The following is a 16,964-nucleotide window of genomic DNA, read 5'->3' on the forward strand; positions in this document are numbered from 1 at the left end:
CTGCCATTTCAGAAATGAAGGATTTCTAAAAGGAAGAAAGAAAAGAAAACCACACAAAACTGTTTAAGACCACTCACTACACCTTACCTCACTACCTTACAAAAGATTGGTAGACTGATGTTTTTGAAAATCATTACTGAGTGCAGCCCATTTTTCTAGATTCCAAGAACATTCCCTGCCCATCTCAGTTTCTTCTGAGTGCTTCACATACTGGTGACAATAAAATCTAGACTTAGACATCTTGATCTGTCAATACCACATTGCAATTAAGAGCGAGCATATTTGCAGTTAACTTAAAGCAGATGGTGCACGATAATTCATAGACTATGACCTGAGTTGATGGTGAAAGTAGCCCTAATTCTTTTCATGTCATATATTGTGTAGGTCTGCCCCATGCTATAAAATGTTCAACTGGCGAAACCCAATTTACAAAAAGAGAAATAAAATCCATCTTGTACTCTAAAACAGATAATACATTCTGATATCATTCCAGAGACAAGAAAAGGACCCCTCTGGGAGTGCTTCATGTACTTACAAAATGCTGAGGCAAGTAGCACTTCCATTCACAACCCATGAATGCATCCTCCCAGCACGCAAAAATAATATTAAGAAAAAAATTCTCAGCATTCAGCATCTGCACAATAACTTGTTATCTATGGAAAATTCTTCAAAGAAGCTGAAGATTTTCAAAAATTCAAGTCACAACAAGAGGATCACAGCACAGCCACATTTTGTTCATTAATGCAGTAGGGCAGGCAGGACTTTGAATCTAATACTATCTAAATAGAATGAACAAACAAGGAACTATCAAATGGGACTAAAACAAAAGCAGATTTAGAAAATTAAATCCACGATAAATCTTAAGGAAGAGGCAAATTTAAGTCACAGATTTTTCACCACAACCTCAGAGAAAGGACTTGGCACAACAGAATTAGAATTAAAGTCTTCCAACAACAACCAAAACTACAACACTATAGAGAAATTACATGTGGGAAGCTAACAACCAATGAAAAATTACATAGAAAATACAGAACAGCAACACCTAATACTGAAAATATTAATTCAGAGACCACTTACATGAACCTTAGCCACTGTTTAGTCAACATATGGTTTCTGAGAGTTTTCTTCCATTATACTCGGTACTTAAATAAAAAGCGTCTCAAAGATTTTTGTAATAGCTCGGACAAACAAGACTGTTTGCATCATTAGTCACAGTCAGCTTTAACACCATATAATTTCGCCGCGAGAGGCTCTTTAGATTTATACCAGCGATCATTTGCATTATATTTTTGGTCCTTATTTTCTGGATCTCTCCCTTCTGAGTTTTCTGTTACATTCCCCATCCCAGAACAAGTAAGAAAAAGGAGGAGAGAAAACAATGGTACAACTTGCCAGAGGTTTCAAAAATTGGACACTTGCCAAACTTGAAATAAAAAGATAATGCTAACTTGTGGAACTGTTTAATATGTACACCCTGTTAGACAGTTTTGCCACACATCCTTTGCCTCAGACATTCAGCACAACGAAGGGAGCAGAGTCCCATGGCCATCCTTGCAGCCACATAAGCCTCACACACAGAAGGACGGCTCACAGTCAGTCCTAGATTATGTTTTCTATGAGTCTAGGAAATTATCTAAGCTATTTTAAGAATGTTAAGGCTGGAGGATTAAACACTCCAAAGCACCAAGAAGTGACAAGCTAAGCATCTCTCTGAAATATTACTCCCATGTTGAGATTTATTATAAAGTTTTATTTCACCATTACACTTTTCCAACCCAAAGTATTTTTTTTTCCATTATGATAACAAGGCATATTTTGAAAGTGCAAGACAAGTAAGACTGCAGTACTCAAACCTTTTAACAAAGCAGTTCTGTTCAAGTTATACCATTAAAACTTATGTCTCCAAAAGCGTTTTTCTCCTCACACTGCATTTTTCACACAGACTTTCACTTGTCTGCAGAAAAAGCATCAAGTCAGAAATCATAGTGATACGTCTATAGTCAGCCACCTAAAATTCAATTATTTTGTTTAGGCTTTTGAATAAAGTACACTATTTTCCAATAATTGGATTCTCTGAAGTAATCAAGTATCCCAAGGGAACAAGGTAACAAAATATTTCTCCTTAATTTATTCCTTATTCCATTACGACCTCAAACTATTAGTCGGATTCTCATTCACAAAGCTTTCCAAAATGGGTCAACATTACTGGAGGGGGAAATCCGATGTTAGCTTGAATACTATATCCCTACAGTACACATTAAAAGGTTCCATAAAACACCGGCTATTCAGCATTTTATTGGAAACACAAATTGTGTTTTGCCACAAACATGACCAATTTAGTTGCAATTATTTTAGAGGCATAGATTTCATATCGTCTGATGTGTGAACCTTGAATTCAGATCTTACAAAGAGATCAACAGCCTTGCTGAAAGGCATAGGCCATAGACTTCCTTGAGTTAATTCCTGTCTGCATCAAAGAATCTTTTCAGAAAGCTGTACAGCTTTTTATTTAAACATTTCCCCAAAACAGATAATCCACAACAGACCACACATGGTAAGACATATGCACTGTTTTCTTCTCGACTGGATTCACCTATCTTCAGCTACCAGCTACCACAATTTATTACAAATTTGTGTACTGACTGAAGCTCCTCATCATAGTGCTGGTTTTGTGAGGATCTTTATAGAGACCGATCAAGACACCATTATTTAACCTTTGAGTTTTCCCTGTCTCAAAAGATATTTAGTAACTTCTATGTCTTCAGAATCCCCTCTAATCAAAAATCTGTCCTGTGAACTGCAGATACCAGATTTCCAGTAACTTCACTCACTATAGAGCAAACAGCTGCATTAGCCCTTTTGACTGTATGATGTTAATGGAGACTTACATTCAATTGACTACCCATTGAGACAGTGTTCTTCACAGTGCCAGTACTACCAACAGCCGTCACTTGATGTAGTCCACAGAACTGGCCTACATTCTTTGTTCCTAAGTGTTTAACTTTGTATTTAGTCATTGGAGAAGGCATGGTTATTTGCTACTAGTTTATCAAACCCCTCAGATCACGTGCTATTAACGAGTTCTTTTCATTATTTAACACTCTCCATAATGGAGTATCTGTGTCAATATCAGTTTTAGGTTTTATCCCAGATCACCAGTCATGGGGGGTAGCGCAGGATCAGAGATGAACTACATGAACTGGACTCAGCAATGAATTACCTATTTACAATCACACGCCGAGACCTGACAGTGAACAGTCCTCAACTCACATACAATGCCCTATTACATCTGTATTGTTCATCTGCTGATACGGCACCACATTTTGATCTTAAATAAGCAGCACAGATAAATCACTTACCAGACACCATCATCTTAATAAAAACATCAGTTGTACAAAGCTATATTCCATAAGCCTATATACGGACCAGCAGCAGCAGCCACCCTCTTTGGTTCTGCATTAACCATCCCATTATTCACATCACAGACAGGGATATAATTATGTGGGTCTCCCTGTGAGGCTTTTAATTATTCGTGCATTTTTTTTTCCTGCCCTCTTGGATGTCTCCCAATTATCCAAGACTTAATGACGTGAAAATAACCCACAATATTTATTGCCCATAGAAAACTTCGGGCAACACTCGAGTGCAGTTTATCTGAATCTATGCAATAAAAATGTGAATTAAATTGCTGTTATTGAATGTGCTGCTTAGCTCTTTTCCCATCATCTTGCAAGTGGGAAAGCTTACCTAACTAACAATTTTAGCTAGCTAACGGAGATGTTTTAGTTGTATTTAGCATTTCTAAAAGGGCAAAGTACTTGGAAGATACACACTTATTTGGACGTGCTTATATATTTCCAGGAACATCCTTCTTCATGTACATCAGCTAGGTGACTAGCTGCTTTGCTTAGCTCATTTTTGAACACTGTATGCTGCAAAAACACTAATCAACTTCATAATGTCTTCAAATCAAGAAGCATTTAAAAAACATTCCTACAGTGAGGGATGCAGGTGAAAGCAAGATCTAACACACAGCTTTACAAGAAAGTGCTATAGAGCGTGATATTGCATGCAAGCAACTATTAGTCATCACCATGAACAAGTTGCCCGTATTTTAAGTACTCTACTTAACAGACAGTACCAATAACTAAAAACTGTTGAACAGTAATTAAGTCCTAGAAAGCACCCAAAAAAATATTCATATACTTAGTCACTCAACTGGTATCTTGATATGCACACAGGCATTTAGTTTTTTAAAAAAAGACTAAAATTCCACCAACAGCAAAACAAATCTAAGCACAGATTAGGGAAGCTGACAAATCAGTTACATTAGAAAGTATCTTTTAAAAGGATTAAGAAGCGTTCCTTTTAACAAGAACTACAAAGTTTATGACAGGACTTGCCACAACCAGATACAGTAGCCTTTAGAATGGACTTTTATTGTCATTTTTGAGATGCAATAGATGGTACATAGCACCTACCTTGAATGTTTACAAAGTTTACGAGGTCTATTATGCAATTTCCGATCCCAATTCTCTGGATCACTGGAGTTACTGTCATAAGGATGAGGCCGTCCTGCCATTCCACTGCCAGTTTCCTCACACTACTGCTCTGAAAAGCACACATGCAGCACTCACAACCTACATTAAGAGAGCAGTGTATACCTTTAAATAATGCCACACAGAAAAAATAAGACATGCAGAATTTAGTTTTGTTAGGTTATGGGTTTTTAAATAAAGATTACAGAAAATAGGATATGCTGAAGGATAACTTCTAAATTGCATGACAATAACATTCTATACATTTTGCTGATACCTGCACTGAAAAGACTATCAGAAATATAGTTCTATAAATGCTGGCAGACAACTTCAAATTTGCTACAATTAATTTCGCTGTGCCCAAACAGAAGTCACTGGTTATAAAACACAAGGCAAACATATTATCGTTTTCTTTCAAATGTATAAAGTTAATTCAAAGGAAGATCCCAACTGCAGAAGAGAGACCAACAGTTTTACAATTTGAATGGCTGCCCAAGAGGAAAACAGAATTGAGATTAACAAACAGTTATATCTGAGTCCTTACCCCAAATTGGAATCAATAGCAACCCTCAGAAACACTCAATGTAGTCTACTTTCACTGACTTTTGCAGAAAAGTCACAAAAATTTAATAGAAAAAGAGACATTATAAGCCTACCCTTCCTTGTCTGGGATCCAATATTATGTTCAACTCCCACTAAAATTCACTCATAGATAAAACAACCTTGTGACTGTCAATAGCCAGTCTTAAACGACTGGTGTTCAAATCATACCTATAAGTGACACTTGTGTCAAGAGAGTTGTATAGTTCAGAATGACCTGGTTACAAGAATGAAAAAGTAGCCACAAGTGAACAGCTGATGATTGCACAGAATCTGGAAAAAAAAAAAAATCGAATTACAGATAGATAAGCCTACTAAGTAATGGAAAGATAAGCCTACTATTTTTCTCTAAAATTTTAAGCTAAATATTTTAGAAACATTATCTCTCCACCCCACCCCCGTTTATTGTATTTCTGTTACATTCAATGAAGCTTATGCTTTTTTAAACTGAATCTCAAAGGAATTGAGACTTCTTTAAAACAAGGCAGCTTCTAAATAAAATGTCCCTCTAGTCACAGAAAATAGAAGAACTCTTCTGACAAACTTCTAGATTTTCTTAGCTAAATTTAGACCCAAAAAGTTTTTATTAGATGAGAATGGTAGAGAACAGGCTTCTTAAAAATGTTAGTTGCACATGAGTTTTTCCTTCATGTTCAGTTCTAACAAAGAAAACAGATTTTATACCAAGTATACAATCTCCACCACAGGGTTGGGTTTTTTTTCCTGTTATGGTTTCTATAATTAAACACACTTTGATTGGAAGCCTTGTATGGTTGGGTATATCCATATAGAGTCAGGAAAGGAAAAAACATTTTATTTAAAATTACAGGAAATACCCAACTTTCTCATGCAAAAGAAAAAAAAAAACACAACAAAAAAAATCCAAACCAAACAGTCCAGATAACCATTTCATTGTGTTATTACCTGGAAATTCAGGTTATCAAAGCACGGTCAATGTTTGAGGATACTACACAAACATAGAAGGTTATAGGATTTACACACATTCATTGGGTATGTTTAGATGCTTAACAAGGAGAAACCTACAACGTATTTCAGAACAGAAAAAGTATCATTAAGATGACAAGGGAAAGAAAGGGAAGAAGGGGAAAGAAGGCTGGTTTATAAATCAAGTCACAAATTACTTCAGCAGCCATCATTCAGAACTTCAGTGCAATATGACATACCATTTTCATACACAAGCAATACAAAAATAAAGACACCTTTTATCCTGAATTAAAACAAATTCTGTTCATTAGATTGAGTCACTCGAGCAATATACGCAGCGAGTTGTACTACTCGTGGCCACAAGAAGTTTAGAACAAAAAGCAAAGACTGGCAATTTCCCAGTGGAACCCCACAGCTCCTGTTCTGCAATCACTCCCAGCAACTGACTACTGCAGGGTCCTGCTTTGACTCCCATATTTGCTGAAGCACCACAGTGACAAGCTCATTTAACACCACATGTTTCTTTTCAAGCTTCTGTTTCCACAAATTCTCTCTTCCTTTTAAAATGATCTGAAAGACTTATAAAAACCTCACTCTCTCAAGTATGGACCAAAATAGGTGTTTTATCAGAAACAGGTTGTCATCCAGCAGCCAGTTCTCAGTAATTTCATTGAAGTACGACATCAGTATTTGAGGTTCAACAAGGCTAAGTGCAGGATCCTGCACCTGGTTTGGGGCAATGCCAGTTATCAATACAGGCTGGAGGATGAAGGGACTGAGAGCTGAGAAGGACTTGGGAGTAATGGTCGATGAAAAGCTGCACAAGCCAGCAACGTGCGTTCACAGCCCACAAGGCCAACTGTATCCTGGGCTGCATCAAAAGAAGCATGGCCAGCAGGTCAAGGGAGGTGATTCTGCCCCTCTACTCCACTGTGTTGAGACCCCACCTGGAGTACAGCATCCAGCTCTGGAGTCAACAGCACAGGAAGGACATGGACCTGCTGGAGCAGGTCCAGAGGAGAGCCACAAAAATGATCAGAGGGATGGAACACCTTTCCTACACAGACAAGCTGAGAGACCTGGGGTTGTTCAGCCTGGAGAAGAAGCAGCTCCAGGAAGACCTTATTGCAGCCTTTCAATACTTAATAGGGGCTTATAAAAAAGATGGGGCCAGACTTTTTAGCAGGGCTTGTTGTGATAGGACAAGGCGTTATGGGTTTAATCTAAAAGAGGGTAGATTCAGACTAGATATAAGGAAGAGTTTTTTTACAACGAGGGTGGTGAAGCACCTGGAACAGGTTGCCCAGAGAGGTTGTAGATGCCCCATCCCTAGAAACATTCAAGGTCAGGTTGGACCGGGCTCTGAGAAACCTGATGCATTTGATATCCCTGCTCATTGCAGGGGAGTTGGACTAGATGGCCTTTAAAGGTCCCTTCCAACCCAACCCAAACCATTCTATGATTTTATGAATTTTGCTTTCACACTGGAAAGATGCGTAAAAGCGGGTGTTTATTTACGAGAGCTGGAGCTGAAAGGACAATTTAAAGTCACTTTCTTAAGCTGTCTCACACTTTCTGCCTTCTCCCCGTGTTTCATTTAATGAAAGTGACAGATTCAACAGGAGGGTATAGGTTCACATGCACTTCAAAGAAAAAGATTGTTTTAAGTAGGATCAGTTCCACAATCTGCTTTGCTATGCAGCTACATGCTTAAGCCATTACAAACAATAGATGACACAGAAGGACAGAAACAAACACATGGGACTGCTCTTCATGAACAACAGTATTCCCTTTTCCCAGCTTAAAGCATATAAGGAACCCCAGCAGTGTCACTGATGAAGTACCAGACTGGCACACAACCCAGAACTAGAGCACAGTTATGAAAAGAAGATAAACAATCTGAAAGTGTCTAAAGCCACATCTTGTGAAACTTATAATACAGCTACAACCATGTCACACTGAACAAGAAACAGTCTTCCTTCCCTCCATCCTCCCACTCAGCAGGATCTTAACAAATAACACTTCTCTAAGAAACAATTTGCTGTAAAGCAGCCAATTTTTATTTTTTTTCCTTCTTGACCATTGTTGATAGCACTTTTGTGCTGATTATAAACAAATGTATTTATCAATTTTATTTCAGGTTTTAAAAAAACTTGTAAAAGACTACAAACAAGGAATATTTTTGATGCTTTTCTCTATTGAAATGAGACTTTTGTAAAGTGACTAACTAGTCCTCCTGATTATTTCTTAGAACACTTCTGCTAATTCACTTTTTTCTGCAGTTGAAAAGAATGTTTCAACTGTGGTTCAATCATTGTTTTGTTGCAGGTTTTTTTCAGGGATTCACACTGAGGGCAAGAAAGAAAGCATTTTTTGTAGAACATTCTGGCCTTGCATGTAAAACGAAAAACCTGCAAGAGTACATGGCCCTAAGTACTATTGAATGCCTCCCATGAAATCAAGGAATTGCATCTGAAGTGTTGGTAAAGGTGAAAAGGCACTGGGAACACATGAAATAAAGAAAAAAAAAAATCAAATCAAAATATCCTTTGTAGACCATGAAACACTGCCATATTGGCCAAACTGATTGCCATTCTAACTAGCTAACAAGCAATTCTCTAGGTGTAAAGAATGATTTCTTATCCCTCTGCTGAAAGCTAGTACTCCAGAGAATTATCACAGGGAATATTTTGTAAAATAGGAAATCAGGAAGCAGACTTCAATTTTGAAAGCTTTCAATACAGACAGCTAGAACACTTCAGATTTGCTAACACCAGCTTGAAGCTAGAATCATCACTAATTTATGAAAGTTGTAGACTACCAAAATGCAAGGGAATTGTAAAGACAGACTCCCAGTGGGTTTGGGAAGCTGATAGTCGGTGTGGTAGAGCCACGCCAGGCATTGCAAAACACAGTTATTCACGTGCTTACATGAAGAGTTCATGAAAGGATGTATCATACACTAACTTGTGATAGCTGTAGAACAGATTATGTTAAATAATATTGAAAGCATATTGAGTTCTGTGCTAAGACAAAATACAATGCACAAAAGATGCACAGCAGATTAAGCAAGATTTAGACAACATCAAATGCTGGACAGAAGCAGACATCTACTTCTGTGAGATGCAGGACTTGCACTCTTCAAGGTACTGCAGGTGGGGAAAAAAAAAAAAATGTTCTTTGGAAATCTTTCAGGAAAGAAGTAAAGCTAATCTCCATCAATATCAATGTGTTTCAAGCCAGCCAGCCACAGTATATTTATTGAGAATACTTGTAAGGCTGCAAAGCTCAAATCAAAGATTATTAAAATAGCCTGAAGTTTTGAGGCAGAGGCCCAAGATGTCATCTTCCGGACACCAGCTCAGCAGGTGGAACAAAGAACTCATCGCTCCAGCTGTCAGTACAGAAGACAACATTTAGGTAATTAACACATAATACTTCAGGCAGCTACTCAGATTTAAGCCTTTGTCAGAAGCATCTCCTAAAGTAGGACAGGTTTTAGAAGCTCATCTGCTCAAACCTGCTCCATCAGTGAAATACATTGTAAAGGCGCATCAGAATAATTGGAAAGATCCAATAGACAAATAACCAGCTAGGACAAAACCTGGCATTAGCCGTGACAGAAAAACTCCAAGATCAGAATTATTTAGACTTTCTGTAAGGGGCGAGTCTGCTGTTCACTGCGTCTAGTCATCAAAGCAGCAACAACAAAAACTAACTTACAAGTAAGATTTACTGGGAATGCAAGCACAGTGACATTACTTCCTAATTAAGAAATACAGTTCAAAGTACATATGCTCATAATGCAAACACCACATATCATGGAAATTCATACCTGCCAAGTGAGTTTCTTGCAAACTAGTGCAGACATCAGCCACAATTCACTCACATAAAGTATCTTTAGAAATTATCATCATTGAAATGTTATCAAGCTGAGGCTGATTAAAGCATAGCTAAGAAACATCCTTTGCAATACAGTCTCAACATTAACATAGTAGGTCAGGATTGAAGCTTCTCTTAATGAGTAAGAAATAAAAAAATGAAAATAATCAAGCAGTCATGGGAAGCTGATGATATTCCTATTTCTATAGCACCAAAAGCAACAGATATCCAGTCACTATCTTGCAAGCTTTGACTTTATAATTCCTAAAAGTAGCATGATGATAAAACACCTATCTGATATTGGAAGGCTAAAAAGCAAGAGGCAGATGATTCCCAACTTGCCCTCTGTATTAGGATTCACCGTGTAAAAATCAGCCTAAGTCTACATGTAAAAAGCTCAGTAGATTGAGCAACTTCTCCCCCACAAAAGCAGAATCGTGGCTATCACTGCAGAAAAAAGAGCAGAATCCAACTTCCTGACATTACTACTAGCACCGTCCCCAGTAGCCCACCAATATAAAACAGAAAGCAGACAGACACTGAGCTTCATAACACTCAGCATCAGTAACAAGATGAATAGCATGAAACAGAGTATCAGATAGTTTTCTTGAAGAAATAAGCAAGGCCCATACTCACGGTTATACCCAGCAGTAACAATACATTTCAGTGATCAAGAAAATCCCAAATAATTTTTCACATTTTAAATGAATTCTAAATTAGCTTTTGACTTTATACATATTTTAAAGAGATACATACTTTTATTGATAAGCAACAGCACCAGGCCAAGATTTAAGCAACACTGCTAAAGGAAAGCTGTGCTGAAAGAAATTAGCCCATAATGAGATTTTGGGTTTTGTGTATGCATACAGGACAAAACAGCCCCAGCCTCAAGCATACAATCTACAAAAGCATACAGTTTATGACCAAGTGACAGAAAAAACAACAGTGATGACATTTGTGACTTATTTAATAAGCGGTGTCATCCACACATTAGCTATTTACCATTTTCAAATGCAATGGCACCTGAAATGAAAACTGGGCTTTAAGAATGAATTTAATGTGTGACACGAGAGATGATTTAACTTGTCTTTCTTAACACCTAGTTGCCCTGGCATTGACACATTAGGCAAAAGCACAAACATGCTGAAAAAACTCGTAAGAACAGTCTCAAACAGTATCATTGGTAGATGGCAATGACGACCAGAGACAGGATGTAATAAACTATAATGAGTTTCTGAGACAGAAATGGTACAAATTGACAGGTAATATGCAAAGGTTTTTGGCAGGAGATGTGTGTGTCTTAATAGAAAAAAAAAAAAATATTCTCCCTGATGTTTTGCAAGAAAGAGAGCTAGTCAAAGACAAATCCACACTGATAGACCTGCAAAACAAATACAGTGGAACAGTTTTCCATAACTACAGAGAAATAGGTAAAAAACAGAAAAAAAAAGGAAAAAAATCAGCCAGTTCCTTTTGACTGCACTTGTGTTCAAGCTAGAGGAATTTAAGGTAACCTACACAAGATGATGCAGGAACAGATTTTTAGTTCACATAAAAGAAAACAAGTGTGAACTATCAGGTTATGGACCATGAATAGTGTGAAGTTGGTAATTTGAATTGTATTTCTGGATCATCTAATTCAATAGCAAATTGATGACAGAAAGAGGGGGTCTTCTGGGGAAAGGATCGCCAAAACTGAAGCAAAAATGGAGATAAGTACTCTTTAAATTAATCACTGAAGATGATTTATGAAGAAAAAAGGCAAACAAAAATAAGGAGAACAGAGATGACAGCCAAAAGGCTACCAAGAAGCCAGGTTTTAAGTATGCACTCGAATTTGTAAGAGGCAGCCAGCAATAAAGAACAAAAAGATACAAAGCTCAATCACTACTTTGGACAATGAAGCCAGACAAGTGACAGAAACAAACCTGAAAAAGGTCTATGATAGAGTTGGATCCAAACTCTGCAAGAAGAGTCCTAAAGTGACACTTTTGATGGGATCAGAGATAAAAAGGGAAAAAAAGCAGAAGCAATAGCTAGAAATAAAAGTGGATTTAAAGAAAAAAAGTAATGATAAGCAACTGCAACGTGTATTTGTACTACGATAGATTTATTATACAAGCAACTGATATTCTCTGCAAATAAAATATGGTTATGTGGAAAAAAAGATACTGAATTCATTATGAAATCGCTTGTGTAGGTAAATCAATGCTCAGGGATTACGTAAAATAAGCATGCTCAGGAATTATATGATCACTGTCAGGCAGTCCTAAGCAATAATACGGTTTCCATACAGCCCTCATAGCAACTGCAGGTTTCACCAATAAACAATTAAAAATAGCAATTTAAGTAGTATTGAGCCTGCTCATGACACCACACATAACACACTTGTCAAGGTATGGCGACCGGACGAAGGCACTCTTTCTACGATGCTTTTGAAGCATAAAAGCTTCAGCCCACGACCTGTTTCGGGCATCAGGGACACCCGAAGCAAGGCCCGCATAACCGATGCCGCGCCTCAGGAGGCCGGCTGAAGTACTCCGAGACACCTGTGGACGACTACAGCACCGGCTCCGGTACCTCACAGGGGCAGGGGCAGCAGCCGCTCGCGCGGGCCGGCCTCACGCAAGCCCTGAGGGGGAAACAGCCCGGGAACCGCGGCCGAGAGCCGGGCCGGCGGCGCCTGCACCCTCCGCCGGACTCGGCCCGCACCGGCAACGGCCCTGGCCGCGGGGGAGCAGCCCGACCGAGCCCTCGGTCGTCCCGCCGCGTCGCCTCCACCCGCCACTCACCCGCCCGGCGCCGCGGCCGAGCCACCGTCTCCCGCCGCCACCGTCCGCCGCTCCCAGGCCCGGCAACCGCCGCCTCCACCTCTCGCGAGATCCGCCCAGCACGCAGAGGAGGAGGCGGTGGCACCACCCAGATCTCACGAGACTTGCGGAAGAAGGGGCGGGGCGCCAGGAGACGCCGTTGCTAGGGGCGGGGCGGCGCCGTGAGGCGGCGGTTGCTATGGTGCGGGGCGGCCGGGCCAGGCCGGGCCCGGGGCTGCCTGAGGGCCGCTGCGGCTCCGAGGGGCCACGCTACGGGCAGCGGCCAGATCGCCATCCCGCCGGGCACAGCCGCAGGGTGTGTGACCAGATAGGGCGTAGCCCTCGCCGAGGTTGGAGGTTGCCGGTCTGAGGGCCTGAGAGGCGGTGCTGGAGAGCGAGCGCCGCCCGCCGGCGGGAAGAGCGGCTCCTCGCCTCCCTCCTGCCGCTGCGGAAAGGTAATTAGGAAAGATGAGGCAGATGAGCCAAACTTTCCCCTATAGAGCTACAGTGAGGGAATGATAACTGGGCTGCTGCCTTTCTGCTGGGGCTCTGTCAGTGTTTACACACAGGTGTTCTGAGGAACAACCGTTACCGGTTTTTACATGGCAGCACATACCCAGCACCCAGGCCTCTAGTCTAGCCCCATGCTCCTCTGGCACCATCATCAGTCTAAACCTGCCTGGCACAGAAGAAAAAGCCAAAGAAGAATATAATGCAGTTTAACTAGACGAGCTGACATCTCTGCTATCTCAACCTTCATCCTAAAACTGATTCCTGATTTAAATACAACTCTAATTCTTAGGTTTGTACAACCCTATAGGTTATATAGAGCCTGTGTAATCTGCAGTCTGTTTAGGAATGTCATTAGTGGATGAGGCTTTCATTCCATAATACCCAGCAGAACTATCATGTCCCACATTGTAGTTAACTTGTACAGTTGTTGAGATGACACTAAGCCATTGGCACTCCTCATGGGGGGAGAATAAACTGATACCAAGCCTCAACTGTATTCAGATCTAAAGACATTTGTTGTTCTTCTAAGATATTATCTATAGCATCATTATTAAATACAGGCAGAGCTTTACTTCCATGTCAGGTGAAAGGACTGTAGATCTCTAGACAGTAAGTATATTGAAGCAAATTTGAATTAGTAGATTTTGGGAGAAGGAAGAGAATGAGCAAATCTCTGTGCAAACTTTTGAATGTCTATCTGTTCTCCTTTGTGCCCTGTGGGAAGTCGGTCTGGTTGTACAGTGGCTGTTTCTGGGCAGCCCTGCTGTGAAGATCAGCCACCATGTATTGCGTCTTCTCAGAGTCTCATAAAATGCTGTTCTAAGCCACTGTTGGACCAGACCTCCCAGGGGAAACATGCAGGTAAGAGGGAACTTGAATCTATATCCTAATGATGAGTATATTCACCTTGAGCAGGGGTTCTGATTTAACCTCTTGTGGCGGAAGTTGACAATTTTGCTGTCAGATTCCACAGACTGGAACTGTACAGCCAATGCCTCTTGTGTGCTTCTCATATATATGACAGAGTATCCTCCTCTTTCAGGGACACTTAGGTATTAATCTAAAAATTCACTGAATGTACACCTCTGGACTTGTCTGATACAGTAGCAGATCTGACTGCTTCAGGCAAGGAATATTGTTGTACACTATGCAGGTTGGGGAGAGGAGTGAAAGAGGGAGAAAAAGAGCAAGGATTTGTGTCTTTGCTATACCAAAATGTCCCATAAAACACAGAAGCTTTGCCAAAACCTACAGCAAAACAAGAATCTGTTAAATGAATTCTTGTTTCCATCCTTCAACAATAGCCACAGAGATAAACCACACAGTTCTAGAAATCCACCAGTAGAACAATGACAGCCAAGCAGCCCGCACAAAATCTGTTAGAATGCCCTAACTAGGCGAGGAATCAGATGTTTAACAGTGACCTGAGCAATATAATACAGCAGTATTTAGAGGAGACAAAGTTAGAAGCATCTAAGAAAGCCAAATCACTAGCAGTTAAATCGCCAGCAGTAGGTTTTACTCATAGATCTTAAAATTTATCTAATTTTTGTTAGAATTCTTGTGATTTTGGCTTTGTTAATTTATCATGGGCTTGGCTTTTTTTCACATGCTACTGTTTTACTTCCCTTGAGAATGGATGTTGATATTAGTGCTTCATGATTCAATGAGTCATGAATGAGAGATACGATTATATTTCTTTTCACTGAGAATTTTATAAAAAACAAGTGTGTACAATAGATGTCTGTCTGCACAGAATAGGTATTCAAGGACACAGGTCTCAGCAAAAAGCCCTTGTCAGATCATAAAGCAAGGTTTTCTGCCTTGAAAAGAAGTATGTACATTCTTCAGGGAGGAAGTAAGCCTTCTAGAGACACCCTGTCTTTGGGAGGCTGATCCTGTGGATGTAAAGGGATGTGGACCTAATACATGTCTGTCTCACTATAACAGGGGACATAGGAAGTCTCCTCTGGCAGTTACATGGATGTCTGAGTCTGTTGTGAAATGTAGGCTTGCTTAGTATTTAAATTGTTTACATGCAAGTACACAACCTGGCATAGATTTAAGGCACGTTTCACTGCATGCATTGGAGAAGAACTTGAGCATACCCAAGAGTCATGCCACGCTCTCCTCCAATGACATTGGCTGGAGATGAGATTTTGGCTCATACTAGCTAAAAGCTCCATGTTCAGCCATGTGCAAGCTCAATTCTTTGCCTCTCTTTCCTTGTTCTCTTAGAAAGATAGGTGAGCAATAACTTTTATCTCTCCATACCGTTCATTCATCATATCTTTATTATGTTTCTTTTTATTTATTGCTTTTCTAACTGCTGTTGTTACCATTTATGTATTAGTGTTTCAATGGCCCTATTATTTCTTACCACCCTCTTTCTATTCTCCTTACTCTGTGAAAGAGAGATGATCAAAATTAGTCCAGGTGAAGATGAATCTTTGCAGTATATCATAGTATTAAAATATTTTGGTAACATCCTCTGCCCCACTGAACATTTTGCTGTTTTGACTGCTGCTACACTAATCAGAGGTTTAAGCAGAAAAGCCGTAGCAAATTTGTTTTCTAGATAATTACCATTACTAATTAATTTAATGCAAATTACTTTTTTTTCTAATGGGCATTACCTAGCACTAATTATCTGCCACTGTGCTCTCTTCAGTCCTTCTGAAGAGTTATACTGTACGTGGGCAAAGCAAACATGATTTTAGCCATAATTGAGACAGTGCTGAGCATAGTTTGTCTGTGGCCTTATTTCTAGCTAAACAATGTTCAGTGGTGCATCATCTCTTTCTGACCCTGAAGCCCTCTGTAAGCAACAAGTATTTTTTGAAGTGTACAGAAAGTTTAAATATTTATGTAAGCATCTTTCATCTACAAGATAGCTGAAGATTAGGGAGAACAAGTTGTGTAGGTAATAGAATTCTTTGTTTAGATCAAAATGAAACAGTTTATGAATTTGGCACTTGAAGATTATATAGTTTCTGCACGTGTCATTATTCTAAGGGGACGTAAATAGGTTCGTGCTAGGTAAACACCCTTTGTTTAACCATCGATGTGATTTTGTGTGCAGGAAAGAAAAGGAAAAATAAAAATTGCTTTTATCATTATATTTGTATTTGTATTGCTGTAGTAAAATAAAAATGACTTAATAAACTTGCCCCAAATGCTAAATTATATCAGAATAGCTACAGGTCAGCCAGTTATTATGCTTTAAAATAATGTCCAAGAGCTTTTTGGTCCACTTTATTTGGTAATACATAAGTGAGACATAGGTACAAAAATGCAATTTTATTTCTTTAAGTTAGCACAGGTGTCTGATAAAAGAATAAATAGAAAGTGCACTTTAAGGCCTTGATTCTACAAAGAGACAAGTGGCATGGAACCCTTGCCTGTGTGTGGAGCGCACTGGTGCGCACAGGCATACCATCTGCTTGCAGCATCAGGGCCTTTACATTACTAAAAGTATAGCCAAGATTATGAAGTACAGTTCACTAGTTACAAGTACCTTTCTAGCCTCCAGCAGACTGCATTTATATTTGTACTGATTTATGAATTTTCTACCAGGTTCCCCAAGGCGTGCTAGACATCAAATAAAGAAATAATAAGCGATATGGGAACATACATACAGACACTTTGACTTAGAGCAGCAGGTTTGAGCTCTGGC

The 16,964-nt window shown here is 39.5% G+C and overlaps 1 protein-coding gene across 2 annotated transcripts in view; it reads right to left on the reverse strand.

Annotated features, from left to right (window-relative positions):
* BTBD10 (BTB domain containing 10) overlaps positions 1–12,835 on the reverse strand; it is a 31,501-nt gene extending 18,666 nt beyond the window's left edge. The window contains exon 1 of one of the 2 annotated variants that reach the window (XM_074149526.1): positions 12,758–12,835. Coding sequence is in view for 1 of the 2 variants with exons in the window: in XM_074149525.1 (XP_074005626.1) it covers positions 4,482–4,582 (101 nt within the window). In the remaining variant the exon portion in view is untranslated. Of the gene's footprint in view, positions 1–4,481; positions 4,583–12,757 lie in introns of those variants that run through there. The other variant, XM_074149525.1, reaches the window with a different exon arrangement.
* Between the last annotated feature and the right edge of the window lie 4,129 nt (positions 12,836–16,964).

Source organism: Numenius arquata, chromosome 6 (genome assembly GCF_964106895.1).
Source record: "Numenius arquata chromosome 6, bNumArq3.hap1.1, whole genome shotgun sequence".
Classification (NCBI taxonomy): domain Eukaryota; kingdom Metazoa; phylum Chordata; class Aves; order Charadriiformes; family Scolopacidae; genus Numenius; species Numenius arquata.